Here is a 25,025-nt window from a genome sequence, read left to right as displayed (position 1 = left end):
AATACTGCGGCCGCACATTCTTTACCATCTATTGCATTGGTAATTTCCTCTGTTATTTTGGTTAGTGCTATTGATGTTGAGATATTTGCTCGGAATCCATATTGGTTCTCCACAAGCGTCCCACTTTTGTTAATAAATAAATCTAATCGACTATTGAATAATTTTTCCAAGATTTTGGGGAATTGTGGAAGTAATGAAACTGGTCTGTAGTTAGTAAACTGGTGTACGTCTCCATTCTTATAAATTGGTACGACTTTTGCAATTTTCATTATATCAGGGAAGCTTAGTAGTAATGCTCGCTAACTTTTTTATTAGTGGCATTTGCCAAACATAGGAAAGAGAAACTCTTCTGTTTTGATTAAAAAATTCAGACAGCGACCAAACAACTGTAGGCTAGTCTTCAAAACACGCTCCTAACGAGTCGTTGCTCGCGACTTGAACACGTCCATTCTTTTCTGTTACTTGACGACACGACAAACTGTACAGACACTTTGTTAAATGTGACTAAATACTCACCTCATCTCAAAACCACGGAAAAAAATAAGTCCATCTACCTTCCCCCCAAGAAGAGTTACACTTTCTCCAGCTGTGGTTCATTACCACAAACACTTTTCAGACGACAATTTCATGGACTGCAACGTTTGCACTACTCTCAACAAAACAGGCATATTGATTGTTTTAAGAATACCGTATTTTCCGCACTATAAGGCGCACCTAAAAACCATACATTTTCTCAAAAGCTGACAGTGCGCCTTATAGAGATGCGCGGCTTGCGGACACAACCGCGGAGTCCGCGGATAACCCGCGGGTCGGGCGGGTGACATGACGAAAAAAATAGATTGTAAATAGATACAGGCGGTTGGCAGTTAAACCAATTCGGAAATATATATACATAGCTAAATGTTGTTACCCACATACGAAAAACGTATAGATTTTATCGGTCCTTTAGGTGGAGCTGATGGTGCATCACCGAAAAAGAAAAGGTTTGACTTCACAGAATGGGAGGAGGATACACCTGTGCCCGTTGATGAAGTAGAGGATTATTCCTCTACAAACTTGCACCTCGACGGATCAGCAGAGGAAAATCTACTTTCCTTTTGGGGGAAACAAGGACAATCATTCCCACGACTACAACACCTTGCCAAGAGAATCCTATGCGTCCCAGCAACAAGTGGCGCAAGTGAGCGCTCCTTCAGTGCAGCAGGGCGCATTTTAGAGGCCAGGCGCTCTCGCATGAATCCTGGCACTGTAGATGCCATTTTATTCCTGCATTGTGCTAACAAAAAAAAAAGTAAGTAGACATACGGTTGGATATGTTAAACGAATTAGTCTACGTTACCTATAGGCTATACCAAATAAGCCCATGTCTAACCTATATTGAGTTCGGTCAGCTGAATAATTTTGATGGTTACGTGTTGTTTGGGCGCACTACAATGCAAAGGAATTAAGGCAATTGCGTTGTTTATTGTGGTTTTTTCTATTGGAGATATACTACTATGTGTGAATAATTATTTGGCCTCGCTTTCAAGTGAAGCGCATCTCCGATTGGCGACAATGTAAGGATATTTAGCCTGCTTTGTTTGTCGCGACCGTCTATTTTCATTATAATTCAAGTTTGATGATAAAGTGCAGTCTGATGGGTTTGATTTCCCCCCTTCAGCTATTTTGCCTTGGCCAATAAGTTGCGGGTAATTTATTATTATTATTTATTTAATTTATTTTCGTTTAAATAGAGATGACATACATATGTTATTGTATAATTTAAGTTTGTGCGCGTGATTGACAGCCTAAGGCTTATGAGGCACATTTTTTTTAAATTTTTTTATTTCAACTTAAAAACATATGAGCCTATGCCTAGAACATAGGCTATGTGTTTATCTTTATTTTTCCTGCCTGTCGTTGACAATGGAGATTGTCTGATATTTTGTCATGGCTGCAGATCAATCAATAAAGGTTCATCTTTGTCGCGAAATTGTTCACTGTTTCACTGTGCACCCCGCCCTCGTCCCTATTTGAGCATTATAACGTTAACAAGTTAATATTCATTGAAATAAATTCAGAACATTTTTTTTTTACCTAACGAAAATATAGGCCTGGTCTTTATAAAACATTTTTTTAACTTCTTAAAAGCATCGTTCTGCTTGCTGCAACTGCGCATACAAAGTGTGAGGGCATTGGCAACAATAGTCAACACTTTCTTAATGGAAATGACAATAATACTATAATAATGATAAATAATATTATCACGCATTAATATATCTTAGCCACTAATGCGTGGCAAGCATTGAATGTCTCTGCTGCATTGGATCAGTCTCCTTTCGTTAACAGGCAAAAGCTTTCTAACCTCACTAATGCCTTGCATCGTCTATATTAGATATATAACAACGGGCGGGTGCGGGCGGGTGTGGTTTTGATAAAATGTTGGTTCGGGTGATGGTGGATGGATGACGACATTTGTGATGCGGTTGCGGGTGAAATAATTGCCTATCCGCGCATCTCTAGCGCCTTATAATCCGGTGCGCTTTATATATGGATTAATATTAATATTCATTTTCATAAAGTTTAGGTCTCGCAACTACGGTAAACAGCCGCCAACTTTTTTTTCCCCCGTAGAAGACGAAGCGCTTTTTCTTCTGCGGTAAGCACCGCCAAGGTAAGCACCCGCCCCAGTAGAAGAAGAAGCACGCGGTGCATGCTGGGATATGAAGTTTCATTTCCATTTGTGTGTTTCTTTAAAGACCCCAAAATGGCTCCTACTAAGAGACACGCTTACGACGCAGAGTTCAAACTCAAGGCAATCAGTAGAACACGGGAATAGAGCAGCAGCAAGAGAATATAACATAAACGCAGTGTTGGGACTAACGCGTTACTAAGTAACGCGTTACTGTAACGCCGTTAGTTTCGGCGGTAACTAGTAATCTAACGCGTCATTTTTTATATTCAGTAACTCAGTTACCGTTACTACATGATGCGTTACTGCGTTATTTTACGTTATTTTTTAATGTAGTATCGGCTAGAAACAGAAGAAGTGTCGTCCTTCTGTCTCACAAGGAAAAGAAAAGGCGTGCTTTCCTCGACCGAGGAGCGGAGCGCAGCGGAGACGTTCCTCCAGGGCCTATGTACTTCGGGGCTAACACCCTTCACTTTACCCGGCAGTGGGTCTTTACAGCTCCGGACTCGAGGGTGAATGACGAGGCCGGCAGTTTGTTGCAATTTTGTGACTTTATTGGTGTCTTGCACGCAGCCATCTACCAAGCTAGAGCCCCTGCACGCACGTACTGTTGCGCTCCCTCGCCTCTCTCGCCCACTCACTCACTGACGTCACTCACTTCACATGCTGTCATATCTTAAAGGGCCACACACACACACACACACACACACACATACGCTACTCTCATAACAACTAAAAAGACATCATGGCGAAGCCAGAAGTCGAGTTTCTTAACATGGATACATTGTCACTACTTTACTTTTGTCGAGCACAAATAAAAGAACATTTTAGTTAAATGTAAGTTGTGTTCCCATCTACTTAAAGTTAAAGTGCCAATGATTGTCACACACACACTAGGTGTGTTGAAATTATTCTCTGCATTTGACCCATCACCCTTGATCACCCCCTGGGAGGTGAGGGGAGCAGTGAGTAGCAGCAGTGACCGCACCCGGGAATACTGCCCAAAACAGCAATTCAAATCTGCTGAAACAGCTACATAAATGGTAAATGGGTTATACTTGTATAGCTTTTGTACCTTTTTCAGGAACTCAAATTATATTATTCTCCAGTGCAATAACAGTACTGAAATGAAGGCTAAAAGGGCATTAATGGGAGGCTTAAAAAAAGGAGAAAAAAATACGTACCGTATTTTCCGCACTATTAGCCGCAACTAAAAACCACAAATTTACTCAAAAGCTGACAGTGCGGCTTTTAACCCGGTGCGCTTTATATATGGATTAATATTACGATTCATTTTCATAAAGTTTCGATCTCGCAACTACGGTAAACAGCCGCCATCTTTTTTCCCGGTAGAACAGGAAGCGCTTTTTCTTCTACGCAAGCAACCGCCAAGGTAAGCACCCGCCCCCATAGAACAGGAAGCGCTTCTTCTTCTACTGTAAGCAACCACCCGCCCGCGTAGAAGAAGAAAAAGCGCGCGGATATTACCGTACCGGTACGTTTCATTTCCTTTGTGTGTTTACATCTGTAAAGACCACAAAATGGCTCCTACTAAGCGTCAGGGATCCGGTTCATGAAAAGACGCAATCTCTCCATCCGCACACGGATTACTATTTCACAGCAACTGATATTCCTGTGAACCGCACTGTGGATACAACGGGAGCACGTACGGTGAATATTCGCACCACAGGGAATGAGAAGTCATCCTTCACTGTGGTTCTAGCTTGCCATGCTAATGGCCAGAAACTTCCACCCATGGTGATATTCAAAAGGAAGACCTTGCCAAAAGAGACCTTTCCAGCCGGCGTCATCATAAAAGCTAACTCGAAGGGATGGATGAAGAAAAGATGAGCGAGTGGTTAAGGTAAGTTTAAGTTTACGCGAAGAGGCCGGGTGGCTTTTTTCACGCAGCTCTGTCCAGGTTGATATACGATTCCATGCGCGCCCACATCACGCTGGTTTTAATATATTATTAAAGTTTGACTGACCTATTTGACTGTTTTTTTGACATTCCTTTAGCGCAGTTAGATGCGGCTTACAACACGGGGCGGCTTATAGGTGGACAAAGTTTTGAAATATGCCGTTCATTGAAGGCGCGGCTTTTAACCCAGGGCGCCTTATGGTGCGGAAAATACGGTAACTAAATAGTTACTTTTCACAGTAACGCATTACTTTTTGGTGTAAGTAACTGAGTTAGTAACTGAGTTACTTTTGAAATAAAGTAACTAGTAACTGTAACTAGTTACTGGTTTTCAGTAACTAACCCAACACTGCATATACGTCATCAAAGCTAACTCGAAGGGATGGATGGATGAAGAAAAGATGAGCGAGTGGTTGAGAAAAATTTACGTGAAAAGACCGGGTGGGTTTTCTCACGCAGCTCCGTCCCTGTTGATCTACGAGTCCATGTGCCCATATCACAGATGGTGTCAAAAAACAAGTGAAGGACACTAATTCAATACTCACCGTCATTCCGGGTGGATTGACAAAAGAACTCCAGCCGCTAGATATTGGTGTCAACAGGGCATTCAAAGCTAGACTGCTAACTGCGTGGGAACAGTGGATGCCAGAAGGCGAACACACGTTCAGCAAGACAGGGAGACGGCGCCGGACGACATACGCCACTATCTGCCAGTGGATGGTAAATGCCTGGGCTGATTCAGTCTCAACTGTGGTCCGAGCTTTCAGGAAGGCAGGAATTGTCACTGGACTGCTAGACAACAGCAGCGACACTGACTCCATTAATGACTTCGACGAGACGGAGCCGGGCATGTTGGATGCCGTATTCGCTCAACTGTTTAATTCAGACACTGAAGAAGAAGAATTCGAAGGATTCGGGGGTGAGGAATAACTTCAGAAAGTGAGCTTTACATGTTTATTTTGTGTGTTGTGTTGTGTGACTTTAATGTTTGAGCAACGTTGAGTTATTGATATTCTTATTGCTCTGCACTGTTACTATTTTGTGATTGCACTTTACGAGTAAATCAGCTGTTTATTCATTTTGGGAGTGAACAGAGTTGTTAGAACGCTGGTTTGTAATCTATTAATAAAGTTTGCCTGACCTATCTGACTGTTTTGTTGACATTCCCATTAGCGCAGCTCCATCTAATGCAGGGGTCGGCAACCCGCGGCTCCGGAGCCGCATGCGGCTCTTTGATCACTCTGATATGGCTCAGCTGCATACATGCCGATCCCCCCCCGATTTTCCCGGGTGACTTCCGGATTTCAGTGCCTCTCACAGTAAACTCCCGGGATTAATGTTCTCAGATTTTCACCCTTACAATAATAATAAGGGCGTGCGGTGATGGTACAGCATTTAATGGCCTCGACAATCTGTATTGACATCATGCCAGCCCAGCCTCTTATTATATGCATCTTCTGCTTGCACAAGTAAGTGACAGCAAGGCATACTTGGTCAACAGCCATACAGGTTACACTGACGGTGGCCATATAAAACAACTTTAACACTCTTACTAATAATGCGCCACACTTTGAACCAAAACCAAACAAGAATGACAGACACATTTCGGGAGAACATCTGCACCTTAACACAACATAAACACAACAGAAAAAATACCCAGAATCCCATGCAGCCCTGACTCTTCCGGGCTACAATATACCGTATTTTCCGCACTATTAGCCGCACCTAAAAACCACAAATTTACTCAAAAGCTGACAGTGCGGCTTATAACCCGGTGCGCTTTATATATGGATTAATATTAAGATTCATTTTCATAAAGTTTCGGTCTCGCAACTACGGTAAACAGCCGCCATCTTTTTTCCCCGTAGAAGAGGAAGTGCTTCTTCTTCTACGCAAGCAACCGCCAAGGTAAGCACCCGCCCCCATAGAAGAGGAAGCGCTTCTTCTTCTACTGTAAGCAACCACCCGCCCCCGTAGAAGAAGAAGAAGCGCGCGGATATTACGTTTCATTTCCTTTGTGTGTTTACATCTGTAAAGACCACAAAATGGCTCCTAATAAGCGACAGGTTTCCGGTTCATGAAAAGACGCAATCTCTCCATCCGCACACGGACTACTATTTCACAGCAACTGCCTAAAGACTTTCAAGAAAAGCTGGCTACTTTCCGTGCATATTGTAAAAACAAGATAGCGGAAAAAAAGATCCGGCCAGAGAACATTATCAACATGGACGAGGTTCCACTGACTTTTGATATTCCTGTGAACCGCACTGTGGATACAACGGGAGCACGTACGGTGAATATTCGCACCACAGGGAATGAGAAGTCATCCTTCACTGTGGTTCTAGCTTGCCATGCTAATGGCCAGAAACTTCCACCCATGGTGATATTCAAAAGGAAGACCTTGCCAAAAGAGACCTTTCCAGCCGGCGTCATCATAAAAGCTAACTCGAAGGGATGGATGGATGAAGAAAAGATGAGCGAGTGGTTAAGGTAGGTTTACGCGAAGAGGCCGGGTGGCTTTTTTCACGCAGCTCCGTCCATGTTGATATACGACTCAATGCGCGCCCACATCACGCTGGTTTTTAATATATTATTAAAGTTTGACTGACCTATCTGACTGTTTTTTTGACATTCCTTTAGCGCAGTTAGATGCGGCTTATAACACGGGGCGGCTTATAGGTGGACAAAGTTTTGAAATATGCCGTTCATTGAAGGCGCGGCTTATAACCCACGGCGGCTTATGGTGCGGAAAATACGGTACACACTTGCTACCACCAAACCCCGCCCCCACCCCAACACTGCTCCCTCACACATCAACCCCCCCCCCGTGCGCCGGTTGAGGTGGGCGGGGTTTGGTAGCGGGGGTGTATAATGTAGCCCGGAAGAGTTAGGGCTGCATGGGATCCTGGGTATTTGTTCTGTTGTGTTTATGTTGTGTTACGGTGCAGATGTTCTCCCGAAATGTGTTTGTCATTCTTGTTTGGTGTGGGTTCACAGTGTGGCGCATTATTAGTAAGAGTGTTAAAGTTGTTTTATACCGCCACGTCAGTGTAACCTGTGTGGTTGTTGACCAAGTATGCCTTGCGGTCACTGATGCGAGTAAGCAGAAGCCCCATACAACGTGTGGCTGGGCCGGCACGCTGGTTGTAGTGGGCGCTCAATGCTGTACCATCACGGCACGTTCGAGAGAACTTTTGAGTGCAGTGTTAATTCATTTTAAATTTCAAAAGATGAATGTGGCTCCCATTGTTTTCTTTAATTTGTGAAACTGGTCAAAATGGCTCTTTGACTGGTAAAGGTTGCCGACCCCTGATCTAATGGATGCATAGGTGCGCCTTATAATCCGGTGCGCCTTATATATGAACAATGTTTTTAAATATGACATTCCGCCCGATTGTAGCTGAGATGGGCTCCAGCGCCCCCCGCGACCCCAAAGGGAATAAGCGGTAGAGAATGGATGGATGGATGGATTCATTGAAGGTGCGCCTTATAATCCGGTGCGCCTTATAGTGCGGAAAATACGGTATATTCTTTGTGTTAAAATCAGCACTTTTCGTGATATTGTTCGGTATACTCTTAAAACGAATGTGTTGGCAATCAACACATGTTTTGTGTAATGATGATTTCAACAAATGTGTTAAAGGCCTACTGAAATGCGATTTTCTTATTTAAACAGGGATAGCAGGTCCATTCTATGTGTCATACTTGATCATTTCGCGATATTGCCATATTTTTGCTGAAAGGATTTAGTAGAGAACATCGACGACAAAGTTCGCAACTTTTGGTCGCTGATAAAAAAGCCTTGCCTGTACCGGAAGTAGCAGACGAGTAGCGTGACGTCACAGGTTGTGGAGCTCCTCACATCCGCACATTGTTTACAATCATGGCCACCAGCAGCGAGAGCGATTCGGACGGAGAAAGCGACGATTTCCCCTTTAATTTGAGCGAGGATGAAAGATTTGTGGATGAGGAAAGTGAGAGTGAAGAACTAGAGGGCGGTGGGAGCGATTCAGATAGGGAAGATGCTGTGAGAGGCGGGTGGGACCTGATATTCAGCTGGGAATGACTAAAACAGTAAATAAACACAAGACATATATATACTCTATTAGCCACAACACAACCAGGCTTATATTTAATATGCCACAAATTAATACCGCATAACAAACACCTCCCCCCTCCCGTCCATATAACCCGCCAATACAACTCAAACACCTGCACAACACACTCAATCCCACAGCCCAAAGTACCGTTCACCTCCCCAAAGTTCATACAGCACATATATTTCCCCAAAGTTACGTACGTGACATGCACATAGCGGCACGCACGTACGGGCAAGCGATCAAATGTTTGGAAGCGTACTCACGGTACCGTGTCTGCGCATCCAACTCAAAGTCCTCCTGGTAAGAGTCTCTGTTGTCCCAGTTCTCCACAGGCCAATGGTAAAGCTTGACTGTCATGTTTCGGGAATGTAAACAATGAAACACCGGCCGTGTTTGTGTTGCTGAAGTCGGCCGCAATACACCGCTTCCCACCTACAGCTTTCTTCTTTGCTGTCTCCATTGTTCATTGAACAAATTGCAAAAGATTCACCAACACAGATGTCCAGAATACTGTGGAATTTTGCGATGAAACAGACGACTTAATAGCTGGCCCAAATGCTGTCTCAAAATGTCCTCTACAATCCGCGACGTCACGCGCTGACGTCATCATACCGAGACGTTTTCAGCAGGATATGTCGCGCGAAATTTAAAATTGCACTTTAGTAAGCTAACCCGGCCGTATTGGCATGTGTTGCAATGTTAAGATTTCATCATTGATGTATAAACTATCAGACTGCGTGGTCGGTAGTAGTGGGTTTCAGTAGGCCTTTAACTAGATCCACTTTACGTCCATTGCACCGGTCGCAAAGGTTGAGTTTTTTCTTGCCCTGATGTGAGATCTGAGCCTAAGATGTCGTTGTGGCTTGTGCAGCCCTTTGAGAAATGTGTGATTAAGGAATATGTAAATAAACTTTGATTGATTGATTGAACCCTTATATGTTTTTTTATCTGTGTGTGTTCTCATGTGTCGAGACAAATAGCTATTTTGAGAAAAGCTTTCGCCACAAACTGAGCAGCTCCAACATTTTTACCTTCACAGTCTTTATCGCTGCTCAAAGGTTCTTCAACCTCGTCTTCGTCTTGTGGTTTCTCTTCATCATCTTCAGTCTTCACAGAGAGAATACTCAGTGGAAACTTGGTGTAATCAGCTTCCTCTCGTCCTAGAAGACACTCTCCCTCCTGAGTGATGCAGAGTTCCTCCTCTTCCTTTTTAATGCAGGGTGGTTGTGGAGTCTCCTGCTTCAAAGTGGAGCTCCCCCCTAACTGAGGGGAAACTTCTTCTGGATTACCGATCAGCTGCTGGACGTCTGCAAGACACACAACAAAAACACACTTTCCTATATACTGTATGTGTGTGAAGTAGGGTTGTTCGGTTTCACCACGGGTTCAAAAAGGAGTGAGGCTAACGCCACGCTACTGGGAACTGTAGTTAGGCTACATAGCGTTGCTACTTGTTGTGCACTATTGATTCTAACTCGTAAATAAACACTAGAAAAAGTCAGCTAACAATGCAGGTAATGGGGATGCACTCTATTTCTTTTATAAACAAAAACTCTAAAAAAAATATCCAGCAACGTTTTATATACACGCTGTAAGTATATATGTGCTGTAATAACAGGCACATTCATAATAACATGTAATATATACGTATTTTCATCATTTGTTATCATTTTAAGCAAATTATTTTCACAGGCTTATCACAACGTTCGCTATTTCCTTCAACACCACCACCAACTATAACTAATATAGGCAGACTTCACGAGTGCCATCCAAGAAGACTTTGGGACAAATTATGATCCAGAACCTTATATTTTTGAGCCTGAATATAAGGAGGATGAGCTACAAGTTTTAGAAGCTGACTGATAAGCAGATCAAGCAATTAGCACTATTGCTAAGTGCTAAACAAAAAATACAAAGTATATACCATCCAATCTCGATTAATATCACTTTTTATTTAAATGAAGGCAATTTTTCCGGTGCAGGATACTACTGCAGTAACTTCTGACAAACATTTCCCCCATTTTTGATCCGAGGTAAAAATGCTAACAGGTTCTTTGTTCACATTGTTCAACAAAGTAGGCTAATTTCTATTTTTAGGGCTTGGAATTCAAACAGCTTTCAAATGAGGGAACGCAACACACTCACCTTCATCTTTCGTCTTTATCTCCGTTGGTGATTTGCTGGAAGTTGATTCTCTTTCATGTTCTCTTTTAGCGGACGTCGCCATCTTAGCATAGCAGTAGTCGTCCATCTTCTATCACGTCTTCAATCTTCACTTCAGATAACACGCCATCGCTTCACACTCAAAATCCGTTTGGTGGGCTTAAGAAAAGGTGAATAGTTGAGGTATTTGATGCTATTTTTGAATCTATAAGATCGTAAATGTGAAACTTCTCCGGAAAGCCACGCCGCTTAGTCCGCCATCTTGGACTTTCCGCTTTTGATGTGTTTGCGCATGCGCCAGAAGTGTGCGACTTCCGATCGACAACTGCACTTTAAAAAATAAAATACCTTTTAAATAACTAGCGGCCCTTTTCATCTTTTCTTACATTTCTGGCTCATAATTGAAGTGCTCCTTATGGCGAAAACATTTTTGATATCAAAATACTTTGGAGATAGAAATTAAACAAAAATCGACAAAGTTGTATTCTGTATTTTAGTGGGTTCAAGCAAACGGCAAGTTGTTTGACAAAGTAAGTCTTGTGAAAGTGTGAAACTAATAAAATAAGCAAACAGAACTTACAATTAGTCTGACATCCAAAAAAGAAAACACATAGATTTCACAAACATATCAGAAGTAACCAAACCTTGTTGGCTTCATAAACTCCAAGGGAATAAAGTTTATTTTCAATCCGAGACTCCATTAACGTCTTCCACATCAAACACTTGTCGTCTCATGCTGCTTCCTTAATTCCCTCACATATTAATTGTCCCCACAACAACGTGACCAAATTATATTCCCCACTCAATTGACATGGGTTTGTAACAAAAATAAAGTTAAGATAAACTTGCATGAATTAACCCAAGAAAATACCTTTTTAATCACATTATGTATAAAATATGAACTTATCTTTATGCATTGTATTTATTTATTCTCACCAACTATGACATTATATATCAAATATACATGTTGCTTCTGTCAGCAGCTACACTGACATTGATGTGTCTCTGAGAACTGAACACATTTTTATAACTTATAACCAGTGTTGGGACTAACGCGTTAAACGCGTTACTGTAACGCCGTTACTATCGGCGGTAACTAGTAATCTAACGCGTTATTTTTTATATTCAGTAACTCCGTTACCGTTACTACATGATGCGTTACTGCGTTATTTTGCGTTATTTTTTATGTAGTATCGGCTAGAAACTGAGAAGATCTGAGTGTTGCAGCGCTGCTGAAGAGGCGACAAAAAAGAGGCGCGCCGCGCGCTGTCTGTGTGTACGTGTGTGTGTGTGTGTGTGTGTGTGTGTGTGTGTGTGTGTGTGTGTGTGTGTGTGTGTGGGAGGGGGCGTGTCTGTGTCTACTATCAAGACGTCATGGCGAACCCCGAAGCCGAGTTTCTTAAAATGGAGATATTTTCAGTACGTTTCTTTTATCGACCACAAAGAAAAGAACATTTTAGTTGAATGTAAGTTTCAAATATGCTGAAACAGCGACAAAAACAACATGCTTCGACAAAGCTAGTAAAGAGACACACACTTCACCTCCACCTCCAACAGCGGCTGGATTTTAATGAGGCACTGCACACTGAAGGTACACACACTCTGTCAATTCTCTTATATACTCTTTCATTTAAGACTTTTAGAGTGTTTGATTATCACATCACTCTAAATATTTAGACTATAAAGTTCACAAACCTAAAGAGGGATACTAGTGGGCCAGGCTAATATTTCCTTTTCTCTAAACTAAGTGGGGAAATGTGTAGAGTGTTCTGGGCTTCAGACATGATTTTATTTCAGAATTCCTTGAGAAAACGCCTGGTTAGGCTTTATGTATGTAGTGTGTGCCTTTCTTGTTTTACAGCTATGTTGTTATTATGCTGTTTGTTACTTATGTATGTTAAGTTGCAGCTATTTAAAATAGTTTTGTCAATTTGTTCTGGTCTGAAACAAATTGGCCCTTTAAAACATATCTTTGTCTTTGTGTGTTGTATGTAGACCACATTGCTTAGCAGAGTTCAGTGATGCAAATGCATGTCAAGTTGATCAACAGATTGTATTATTCTCCAGTGCAATAACAGTACTGAAATGAAGGCTAAAAGGGCATTAAATGGGGCCTTAAAAAAATAAAATATATATATATAAGTAACTAGTTACTTTTCACAGTAACGCATTACTTTTTGGTTTAAGTAACTGAGTTAGTAACTGAGTTACTTTTGAAATAAAGTAACTAGTAACTGTAACTAGTTACTGGTTTTCAGTAACTAACCCAACACTGCTTATAACAAAATGTGTTTATACAGTAACCTGCTCACATGAGTCAGATTACAGCAGGGGTGTCAAACTCATTTTAGCTCAGGGGCCGCATGGAGGAAAATCTATTTCCACGTGGGCGGGACGAGTAAAATCATGGTATGATAACTTAAAAATACGACTATGACAACTTCAGATTGTTTTCTTTTTTTACTTTGGCCAAAACTAGAACAAGCACATTCTGAAAATGTACATATCACAAATAATCATCTTGACAAAACACTTCAAGTTAGTTAAACATTTAGAGGGGAAAAAATGGTGCATTTTCAAAAACACCTTTAAGACCACAATTAATTTAGACTTAATTTCAGTGTTTCTACAAAGCAATTGAACTTTAAGTCACAACCCATCTAGGATTGAACAAAAAACTAAATAGAGCATGAATAAAAACTATTCTATGTATCAACTACCTCATTTGTCATTTCCACATATTAATCCTGTGCTAACTCAACAAACCATACAAACTGAGGTAGAAACTATTCAAGAGTGTTGAGTTACTTCCTGTCTTCTAGACATAATGTGTATTGATAGAAAAATAAAAGCTGTGCAATGTGTGAACGATTTCAACAAAGCACAAATAAAAAGTTCAAAGACTGACAGTATTGCAGTAAATCACACACTGTTCACTTTCTTTACATTTGCACAGAAGACAATCATTTTCACAGAACTATATCAGTGTGCAGTGTCTCACGCTGCATTTTAAGTGGGGTTACTGATTGCTTATTTTACTCCTGTTTTACGTTGGGTGGAGGGGAAGGAGTCACAGCCCCGCTTTACCATGTACCTCTTGCTTGGTATACTTGCTCGCCCAAGTATAAACTATTTGCTTGCCTAACAGAATTGTTATTGCGACATCCAGTGGACACATTTAGAACAGCAGTTTATTTCATAAAAAAATGCAGCTGAATTTTACACTTCGCAAACTCATCTCGCGGGCTGGATTGAACCTGTTATGCCCAACTGTCCAAGAAGGTGGGGGTTGGGTTGTGGGTGCTGGGGGTTAATTGTTCATATGTCTCTGATTTGCACATCGATCAGTAAAAGTTGGCACTTGGTTATGAAAAAGGGTGTAATGCAGGTTTTTGAGCGTGTACAAACTTGACACATGAGGCCCCAGGTCCCTGGACTGAAGAAGGAGTAACCAAGCACTTGAAGCATCATCTATCTTACTGTTCAGGAAGGTTTCAGATACAGAGAAGACATGGGATCATGAGTGGATAAGATTATGCTCCAAATAATCCAAGTTTGTATGAATACCTCAGATATTTGTGAAAGAAGCAGCGAGGAGGTCCTGGGTAGGGTGGATGTCACCACATATGAGCAACATACCACAAACTAAACAGCTAACTGGTTATTTTCCCTTGTGTGTTCTTACGTGTTTTACTACGTCTGCATTACGTGGGAACCTTTTACAGCACACTGAACAACTAAATGATTTTTCTCCAGTGTGTGTTCTCATGTGTTGAGTCAATTTGCTCTTAACAGAGAAACTTTTGTCACAAACTGAACACTTACATGGTTTTTCACCTGTGTGTGTTCTCATGTGTTTAGTCAAATTGCTATTACCAGAAAAGCTTTTGCCACAAACTGAACAATTAAATGGTTTTTCACCTGTGTGTGTTGTCATGTGTTGAGTCAAATGGCTATTTCGAGAAAAGCTTACGCCACAAACTGAACAACTAAATGGTTTTTCACCTGTATGTGTTCTCATGTGTTGAGTCAAATTATTCTTAACAGAAAAGCTTTTGCCACAAACTGAACAATTAAATGGTTTTTCACCTGTGTGTGTTGTCATGTGTTGAGTCAAATGGCTATTTTGAGAAAAGTTTACGCCACAAACTGAACAACTAAATGGTTTTTCACCCGTGTGTGTTCTCATGTGTTCAGTCAAAATGCTATTTCGAGAAAAGCTTTTGTCACAAACTGAACAATTAAATGTTTTTTCTCCTGTGTGTGTTCTCATGTGTTGAGTCAAATGGCTCTTTTTAGTAAAACTTTCAGCACAAACTGAGCAGCTCAAACATGTTTTACCTCTCTTCTTTGTAGAGAATTCAGAGTGTTTGTTGTCAGTGTGAGTCCTCATATCACCTTCACAGTCTGTATCGCTGCTCAAAGTTACTTCAACCTCATCTTCAGCCTCACTATCTGATAGTGGAGCTAAGAGGTTGTCTACTTGTGGTTTCTCTTCATCATCCTCAGTCTTCACAGAGAGAATACTCAGTGGAAACTTGGTGTAATCAGCTTCCTCTCGTCCTAGAAGACACTCTCCCTCCTGAGTGATGCAGAGTTCCTCCTCTTCCTTTTTAATGCAGGGTGGTTGTGGAGTCTCCTGCTTCAAAGTGGAGCTCCCCCCTAACTGAGGGGAAACTTCTTCTGGATTACCGATCAGCTGCTGGACGTCTGCAAGACACAAACAATAAAAACACACTTTCTTCTATGTACTGTATGTGTGTGTAGTAGGGTTGTACAGTATACTGCTACTAATAAAGTATTGTGGTACTAATCAATTGAAATCGGTACTACACCTTTGAAAAGTGCCGGTACCGTTCTTTCATCTGAATGCCGCTGTGCGGCGGTGACTACAGAGCCGAGGCGCATGATGTTGAGTGTGTCAAAACGCACACACAAAGTGCATACAAGCAGTAACATGGTGGAGAGGAAGAAAGGCAACAAAGGACAATTCTACTGGTTAATAAAGAGGGTGTGTGAAGTGCAATATGGAGGTATTTGGGCTTCTAAACTAACAATAAAGGTGACACTTTAAACAGGGAGCCGCCGCTCTGCAAGGGTTGCTTTACACCTTTCCTGTTTGTGGGCTCCCAGACCGTGGTCGAGGAGCGCAAGGGAGACGTTCCCTCCAGGGCCCATGTTTTGTCGGGGGTAACACTGGGTCCATAAAGCTCCGCTCTTTGGTCGGAAGGACGAGGCCGTCGATTAGTTACAACTTGGTCACTTTATTTATTATTTCCACAGGGTACATCGGACATCCACCATGCTATTAACACTCCTGCTCATGATACCATTACCTCTCCTTACTCGCCCACTCACTTAATCACATCACTCACCCCACATACTGCCACTCTTAAAGGTGTACACACACATACACTACTTTCACAACAGCTGCTTTAAAACATGCCTTGCCAAATGTGGTGATTACTTCTACCACCTTTGCTTCAGACTTACTTATGGACTGGACTCTCACACTATTAACTAGATCCCCCATGAACTGGACTCTCACACTATTACCGGTAACTAGATCCCCTTTACCTCCATTGCACCGGTCGCAAAGGTTGAGTTTTTTTCTTGACTTGATGTGGGATCTGAGCCTAGGGTGTCGTTGTGGCTTGTGCAGCCCTTTGAGAAATTTGTGATTAAGGAATATATAAATAAACTTTGATTGATTGATTGATTGAACACTTATATGGTTTTTCATCTGTGTGTGTTCTCATGTGTCGAGTCAAAGAGCTATTTTGAGAAAAGCTTTCGCCACAAACTGAGCAGCTCCAACATTTTTACCTTCACAGTCTTTATCGCTGCTCAAAGGTTCTTCAACCTGGTCTTCGTCTTGTGGTTTCTCTTCATCATCTTCAGTCTTCACAGAGAGAATACTCAGTGGAAACTTGGTGTAATCAGCTTCCTCTCGTCCTAGAAGACACTCTCCCTCCTGAGTGATGCAGAGTTCCTCCTCTTCCTTTTTAATGCAGGGTGGTTGTGGAGTCTCCTGCTTCAAAGTGGAGCTCCCCCCTAACTGAGGGGAAACTTCTTCTGGATTACCAATCAGCTGCTGGACGTCTGCAAGACACAAACAACAAAAACACTTTCTTATACTGTATGTGTGTGTAGTAGGGTTATTCGGTATCACCACGGGTTCAAAAAGGAGCGAGGCTAACGCCACGCTACTGGGAACTGTAGTTAAGCTACATAGCGTCGCTAAATGTTGTGCACTACTGCCCATCACTGATTCTAACTCGTAAATAAACACTAGCAAAAGTCAGCTAACAATGCAGATAGTGGGGATGCACTTTGTTTCTTTTATAATAAAACTCTTTGTATATGCACGCTGTATGTATAGATGTACTGTAATAACAGGCACATTCATAATAACATGTACCGGTAATATTTACGTATTTTCATCATTTTTTAAAATCATTTTAAGCAAATGGCAGCACATTATTTTCACATACGCATCACATAGGGTGACCAGGTGTCCGGATTTAGGCCGGACAGTCCGGATTTTTAATGCCCTGTCCGGCGTCCGGCGCAGCATCAAGCCGGACATGTATTTGTCCTCCTTTTTGAGGCACTAGGCTTGAAGAGCGGCGTTTTTTCATCTTTGCTGGGCTGCAGCGCAATACCCAATCAAAAACCGTAAAAAAAATGCCCCCAACGCAGTAACAAATCAAATGATTGGCTAAGAGCGGTGTCGGATACAAATCTGCTCATCATTGGGTCCATGTGCTGCTGCGGCATGACATTGACAGAAAGTTAGCATCATGCCAAAACGCAAGACCTCGTTTAATTCTGAATGGATAAAAGAGCACGAATTTATAACGAAAAGCAGTCGAGACTCATTCCATGGCTTCTGCACACTTTGTCGATGTGAAGCTGCAATTGAACGGCATGCGGGTACGGATAAACATAAAAGTAATAAACGTGCGGCAGGTACCTCTTCAATGAGGACATTTTTTCGTGAAGTTTCGTCGCCCCCTGGATGACAAGATAACCGCTGCGGAGCTGTGCGAGGTGTACCATGCTGTAAAGCATCACCAGTCCTACAGAAGTTTAGACTGCGGCATGAAAGTGGACCGGGAGATTTTCAGTGACTCGCCCACAGCTAAAGGGATGGCCTGTGGCCGAACAAAAGCCAAGGCATTGTGCGAGAACGTCATCGCTCACTATTCGGCACAGGAACATATTGACTACATAAAAGAAAACAACCTACCCTTTTCCATGGCAACCGACGCCTCAAATAAAGGAACAAACACGCGTTTTCCCATTGTGGTAAGGTATTTTCACTTTGATGAAGGCATCCAACATGTCCTGTTGGATTTTTATAGTGACAGTTACGAAACGTCAGAAGCCATAACAAACCAGCTGCTGGCAAAACTTGAGATGTCTGGCTTAGAGGTGAAAAACATGTCTGCATATGCAGCAGACAATGGCAGTGTCAATTATGGCAAACATAACAGTGTGCATACAACCTTGAGACCTCCGATTTCGGGAGGTGGGGGTGGGGGCGTGGTCAGGGGTGGGACAGGGGGCGTGGTTGGGGGCGTGGTTAAGATATATATATATATAAATATATATATAAGAAATACTTGACTTTCAGTGAATTCTAGCTATATATATATATATATATATATATATATATGTGAGTTGTAGTTTGTAAATGAACACTGAAATTCAAGTATTTATTTTATTTATATATATATATATATATATATAAATAAAATAAATACTTGAATTTCAGTGTTCATTTACAAACTACAACTCACAAACACTTTAGAGTTAGGCTCCACCATCAGAATGTGTACTTAAACTTATAAAGATCACATGGATATTATTCAGTGAGTTGATTCACCAAAACTAACCTGTTATACAGGAGGAAAAAGCACACAGGACGTTTCAATTGTTCACAGACTGGTCGCGCTCATCAGAATGACAAGACACTTCCGGTCTGCAGGTGATAGCATTCAATTGGGAAGAAACGCCCTACTGCCCCCTACTGACCAATGTGAATACTGATAAATGTGTAATGACAGCTCCAAAAACGAATTCAAACCACAAAATAAACTAAATAAATCAACACAAAAATGTGACACATTATGGGTGGGTCACATATGCATGTACAGTAGATGGCAGTATTGTCCTGTTTAAAAGTGTCACAACATTGCTGTTTACGGCAGACGAACTGCTTTACGGTAGACACTGTTGTTGTGTGTTGTCAACATGTCACTCAGGTCCGCCTGAGTTTCGGGAGTTTTTCGGGAGAAAATTTGTCCCGGGAGGTTTTCGGGAGAGGCGCTGAATTTCGGGAGTCTCCCGGAAAATCCGGGAGGGTTGGCAAGTATGACAGTGTGTATCAGAAGCTGAAACTGAGCCAAAAAGATGTGCTCCCTGCAAACTGTTTGGCCCATATTCTGCATAACGCAACCAGATATGCAGCAAGCAGCCTTGATGTTGATGTGGACATTTTTTTGTGGCATTTTTTTTAAATTATATATGCTACCTGATAATTGTTGTTTACATTTAAGTCCACACATGTTATGCTTTGTGGCACTCTGCACTTGAAAAGATTCATCTCAGTGGTCACTTTTTGAACACCACAATGTATTGATTAACCACCTGTTAAAACACTTGACTTTAATATTTTTTCCTATTCAGCCACACAAACATAATCTTTAAACCACTCAAAATTGTACTATAAATAAGAGTATACCAGAGTTCTATGTACACCATAGTAATTTATTGATATGCCGCATAATGTCCCCCTTTTTGGTGTCATGTAAATGGTCACCCTAGCATCACAACGTTCGCTATTTCCTTCAACACCACCACCAACTATTACTAATAAAGGCAGACTTCATGAGTGCCATCAAAGATTACTTTTGGGACAAATTATGATCCAGAACCTCATATTTTTGAGCCTGAATATAAGGAGTTGAGCTGCTAGTTTTAGAAGCTGAGTGATAAGCCATACTTGCCAACCCTCCCGGATTTTCCGGGAGACTCACGAAATTCAGCGCCTCTCCCGAAAACCTCCCGGGACAAATTTTCTCCCGAAATTCAGATGGAGCTGGAGGCCACGCCCCCTCCAGCTCCATGCAGACCTGAGTGATGTGTTGACAGTCTGTTGTACATGCATATGTGACCCACCCATAATGTGTCACATTTTTGTGTTGATTTATTTAGTTTATTTTGTGGTTTGAATTCGTTTTTGGAGCTGTCATTACACATTTGTCAGTATTCACATTGGTCAGTAGGGGGCAGTAGGGCGTTTCTTCCCAATTGAATGCTATCACCTGCAGACCGGAAGTGTCTTGTCATTCTGATGAGAGCGACCAGTCTGTGAACAATTGAAACGTCCTGTGTGCTTTTTCCTCCTGTATAACAGGTTAGTTTTGGTGAATCAACTCACTGAATAATATCCATGTGATCTTTATAAGTTTAAGTACACATTCTGATGGTGGAGCCTAACTCTAAAGTGTTTGTGAGTTGCAGTTTGTATTTGTGAATGAATCCAGTGCACAGCTGCAGTAATCAATACAAAATGGCGACGTGAGTACGCAATGTTTATATAGGAACTTCTGATCCTAATTCAGACTCCCAAATTAGAGCTCCCGTTTTCTTATTGATTTTATAATGTATATTTGTATAATGTGTGTGTTCTGAAATAGTGACAGAGAATAGAACAAGGATGGACAGTTCAACCCTTAACTTATGTGTGTGTATATGTGTACATAAATGAACACTGAAATTCAAGTATTCCTTTTATTTATGTATATAAATATACACATATATATATATATATATATATATATATATATATAAATATATATATATATATATATGTATGTGTGGGAAAAAAAATCACAAGACTATTTCATCTCTACAGGCCTGTTTCATGAGGGGGGTACCCTCAATCGTCAGGAGATTTTAATGGGAGCATTCGCATACCATGGTTTATATAGGGCACAGAGTGGGTGGGTACAGGCTGGCCTAGGGGCGTGGTGATTGGTTCATGTGTTACCTAGGAGGTGTTTCCGTCTATGGCGGCATGTTGTTACAATTTCGCTGCGCTTGTTGAGGGATGACAGGTCTGGACGGTAGATAATAAACAGTTTCTCTTTCAAGCATAGGTTGCATCTTTTATTACCACTATTGTAAGGTGTGCTGGATGCAAGAATTTGCCATGTTATTGAATATTCAACATTATTGTCTTTGAGGTCCCAAATGTGTTTGCTGAGTTCTGTGGTATTTCGCAGGTTTTTGTTCCTGAAAGAAGCCTTGTGGTTGTTCCATCTGGTTTTGAATTCACCCTTGGTTAATCCTACATATGTGTCGGATGTGTTAATGTCCTTGCGTATTACCTTAGATTGGTAGACAACTGATGTTTGTAAGCATCCCCCGTTGCGCTCTACTACGGTATCGAGCACTATTTTTTGGATAACCTTATTAAGACATATATATATATATATAATAAAATATATATGTATATATATATATAGCTAGAATTCACTGAAAGTCAAGTATTTCTTTTATATATATATATATATATATATATATATATATATATATATATATATATATATATCTTAACCACGCCCCCCACCCCCCACCTCCCGAAATCGGAGGTCTCAAGGTTGGCAAGTATGTGATAAGCAGCTCAAGCAATTAGCACTATTGCTAAGTGCTCAACAAAAACTACAAAGTATATACCTTCCAATCTCGATTAATATCACTTTTTATTTAAGTTAAGGCAGTTTTTCCGGTGCAGGATACTACTGCGGTAATTTTGTAAGAGACACTTCCGCCATTTTTAATCGAGGTAAAAATGCTAACATGTTCTTTGTTTACATTGTTCAACAAAGTCGGCTAATTTATATTTTTAGGGCTTGGAATTCAAACAGCTTTCAAATGAGGGAACGCAACACACTCACCTTCATCTTCGCTTTTCAGATTGTTCTCCGTTGGTGGCGCTGATTCTCTTTCATCTTCTCTTTTAGCGGACGTCGCCATCTTAGCATAGCAGTAGTCGTCCATCTTCTATCACGTCTTCAATCTTCACTTCAGGTAACACGCCATCGCTCCACACTCAGAGTCCGTTTGGTGGGCTTAATAAAAGGCGAATAGTTGAGGTATTTGATGCTATTTTTGAATCTATAAGATCGTAAATGTGAAACTTAGTCCGCCATCTTTGACTTTCCTTTTTAACACTGTTCCATGTGTTTGCGCATGCGCCGGAAGTTTGCAACTTCCGATCGACAACTGCACTTTAAAAAATAAAATACCTTTTAAAAAACAAGCGGCCCTTTTCATCTTTTCTTACATTTCTGGCTCATAATTGAATTGCTCCTTATCGCGAAAGTATTTTTGATATCAAAATACTTTGGAGATAGAAATTAAACAAAAATCGACAATGTTGTATTCTGTCTTTTGGGTTCAAGCAATTAAACGGCAAGTTGTTTGACAAAGTAAGTCTTGTGAAAGTGTGAAACTCACACTACCCCAGTATACACTTTCAACATTATAGCATTTCAGCCTTTTGATGTTTTTTCCTCTTGACTTTTATCAGTAATATCCTCATTGAAGGATGACTTGTACTCGACCTCGGACCAACTGCACTCAGTGAGGAAACAAACACGCTCACATAAATATTGCTCTTATTGCAAGCATAGACAGCAGAACACTTCTATTTTCACTTTTGTACACTGACTTTAGTTATCTGCTGCACTGACAAGATGCCTGCTCGGTGCGTGTTGGCGACTGGAGCCAAACTGCTGTGGGCGGGACGGGTAAAATCATGGCATGATAACTTAAAATTATGACTTTGACAATTTCAGATTGATTTCTTTATTTTACTTTGGCCCAAAATAGAACGATCACATTATGAAAATGTACATATCACAAATAATCCTCTTGACAAAACACTTCAAATTAGTTGAACATTTAGAGGAAAAAAATGGTGCATTTTCAAAAACACCTTCAAGAACAAAATGAATTTAGACTTAATCTCAGTGTTTCTATTAAACTTTAAGTCACAACACATCTAGGATTGAACAACAAACTAAATAACGCATGAATGAAAACTATTCTATGTATCAACTACCTCATTTGTCATTTCCACATATTAATCCTGTGCTAACTCAACAAACCATACAAACTGAGGTAGAAACTATTCAAGAGTGTTGAGTTACTTCCTGTTTTCTAGGCATAATGTGTATTGATAGAAAAATAAAAGCTGTGCAATGTGTGTACTGGGGGGGGGGGGGGGGGGGTCCTCCCCAAGGTTTCTCAGAGTCATTCACATCGACGTCCCACTATAATAGTGAACGGGATTTTTCTACTCTGAATAGGGTAAGAGCATCACTCTGAGGAGCAAAACAAATATTTTCTTTACTGGTGCAGTTTATGACATTAACTTTTTTTTTTGTTGATGAATCCTTAGGTGGCTCTGTGTCTATATACCACCACTACTGTTTTCTGTTTATTTGTTACTTTTGTAAAATATTGTAGTATAGTTTCAAGTAAAAACTAACAAAAAGAGGCGAGGCAAGCCGAGCCAATGCACCTTATCTGTAAGACAACGAGTGGTGGCAGCGCTCCTCTTCTGTCCAGCAATACACACCTGAAGCTTCTCTTTTAATACAGACTAACTAACGCGACTTTGTGAGCATGGCGAGTGAAAAAGTCGGAGCAAGAAGATGCGCCAGCAGTGTTGTATAGGTGCTATATGGGACCGCGTGTGTGTGATGATCGCGATCGCGGCCGATTAGCGGGTTCAGCTTTTATTAGCTCCAGTGTCTCCCTCTTCTCTGGAGGAGGGTCTGGCGAGCTAGACTAGCTCCAGTGCGACCTGTTCAGCAGCAGCAGGAGGAGGAGGAAGAGGTTGACTGACTGTGGCAGGACACCTCTGCCCCGGTTTCACTTTATGTTGCTGGTAAATAATATGGTTGTAGTAGTAGGCTAAAGTTAAATTATTTAGTATGCACTAATTAAAGGGGCAGAGCTTTAAGAAACATTTTAGCTTTTATATTTTATAAGATATATTTTTTGTAAGAACCACAATTAATAAATATATTTCAGTGAATAACTAATTGTTCAAATCTGTATATAAATATGTACATAAAGTGTTGTAATTATATTCCAACTCCGCGTTCTTCTTGGTCATCGCCGCTGCCGCCACCCCCCGACCACACCACCACAAATAGATGCCTGTCCTGTGGGAAACACTGCATATGTATGGATATATGCATGTGTGTGGATATATATATACATATATATATATATATATATATATATATATATATATATATATATATATATAGATACATATCTTCTTTCTTATCTTTTTTACTATTTATATTACCAGGCATGTGATTTGACTACAATGAAAAAGACTGAAACAATTTCCGGGGGACAAGGGGGGCGAAGGCCCCCAGCCAGGTCCAGGTGGGGGGAGACGCCCCCCGAAGCTCCTGGTTTTTCACCAATTTAACATGCTAAAATGAACAAAGACAGCACCATTTGAAGAAAATATTTTAGTGTTTAAAGACATGAAAACATCATCAATAGAACATACCTTGCTTCAAGTTGTTTCATATGTTTTTGGCGTTCCGCATGTACTTCCAAAGCCTTGAAACCTTGTGATCCATAGTCAATATTATCATGACACCACGTGCACAAAACCTTTCCGGGACGATCGATTTTCCGAATAAAATCACCGATCAAAGTCGTAACTTCCTTCTTCCCAACAGTAAGCGTCCTTTCTCTCGAGAACAGACATCGTTTACATATGGAAAATGGCGGTAATAACCATTATGAATGATGACGTTATTAACGTCATCATTCATAACAGATGTCCTGATTGGTCACAAGGAACATATCGACCAATCAACTACGGCGTAATGTAAACTACGTCTCGAATCTTGATTTAGGGTCGAAAAAAAAAAAAAAAGGAAAAACGGGAGATAATTTTTTCCCCCCCAAGATTAAAAAAAGACGGAATTCCGACTTTAGACGGAAAAATCACATGCCTGTATTACTAAATTATTGTGTATGCACCTTAGGGGATCTGCTCCAATTATATTGTTTTTTGAACCAGTTCACTGTAATAATGACAATAAAACTCTACCATTCT

General features: G+C 41.0%; 3 protein-coding genes across 4 annotated transcripts in view; all 3 read right to left on the bottom strand.

Annotated features, from left to right (window-relative positions):
* LOC133619354 (uncharacterized) overlaps positions 1-9,998 on the bottom strand; it is a 65,969-nt gene extending 55,971 nt beyond the window's left edge. Inside the window, exon 1 of the mRNA XM_072915269.1 lies at positions 9,724-9,998. The gene's annotated coding sequence lies outside the window, so the exon portion shown is untranslated. The remainder of the gene's footprint in view (positions 1-9,723) is intronic.
* LOC133619320 (uncharacterized) overlaps positions 1-21,957 on the bottom strand; it is a 29,316-nt gene extending 7,359 nt beyond the window's left edge. The window contains exons 1-2 of one of the 2 annotated variants that reach the window (XM_061980291.1): positions 21,826-21,957; positions 16,619-16,957 (exon numbers count right to left, since the gene is read on the bottom strand). In XM_061980291.1, coding sequence (XP_061836275.1) covers positions 16,623-16,957; positions 21,826-21,928 — 438 coding nt within the window. In that variant the 5' untranslated portion in view covers positions 21,929-21,957 and the 3' untranslated portion in view covers positions 16,619-16,622. Of the gene's footprint in view, positions 1-16,618; positions 16,958-21,825 lie in introns of those variants that run through there. The other variant, XM_061980290.2, reaches the window with a different exon arrangement.
* LOC133619378 (uncharacterized) lies at positions 13,362-15,609 on the bottom strand. Its single transcript, XM_061980357.2, has one exon. The coding sequence runs from the start codon at positions 15,246-15,248 to the stop codon at positions 14,517-14,519; it is 732 nt and encodes a 243-aa protein (XP_061836341.1). The 5' UTR covers positions 15,249-15,609; the 3' UTR covers positions 13,362-14,516.
* Positions 21,958-25,025: the final 3,068 nt, after the last annotated feature.

The sequence above is a fragment of the Nerophis lumbriciformis genome, linkage group LG20 (genome assembly GCF_033978685.3).
Source record: "Nerophis lumbriciformis linkage group LG20, RoL_Nlum_v2.1, whole genome shotgun sequence".
Taxonomy (NCBI): Eukaryota; Metazoa; Chordata; class Actinopteri; order Syngnathiformes; family Syngnathidae; genus Nerophis; species Nerophis lumbriciformis.
This window is presented reverse-complemented; position numbering and strand designations above follow the sequence as displayed.

Excerpts from the sequence above, each read along its gene's own strand:
- LOC133619378 (XM_061980357.2), bottom strand. The coding sequence starts at position 15,248 with ATGAGGACTCACACTGACAACAAACACTCTGAATTCTCTACAAAGAAG.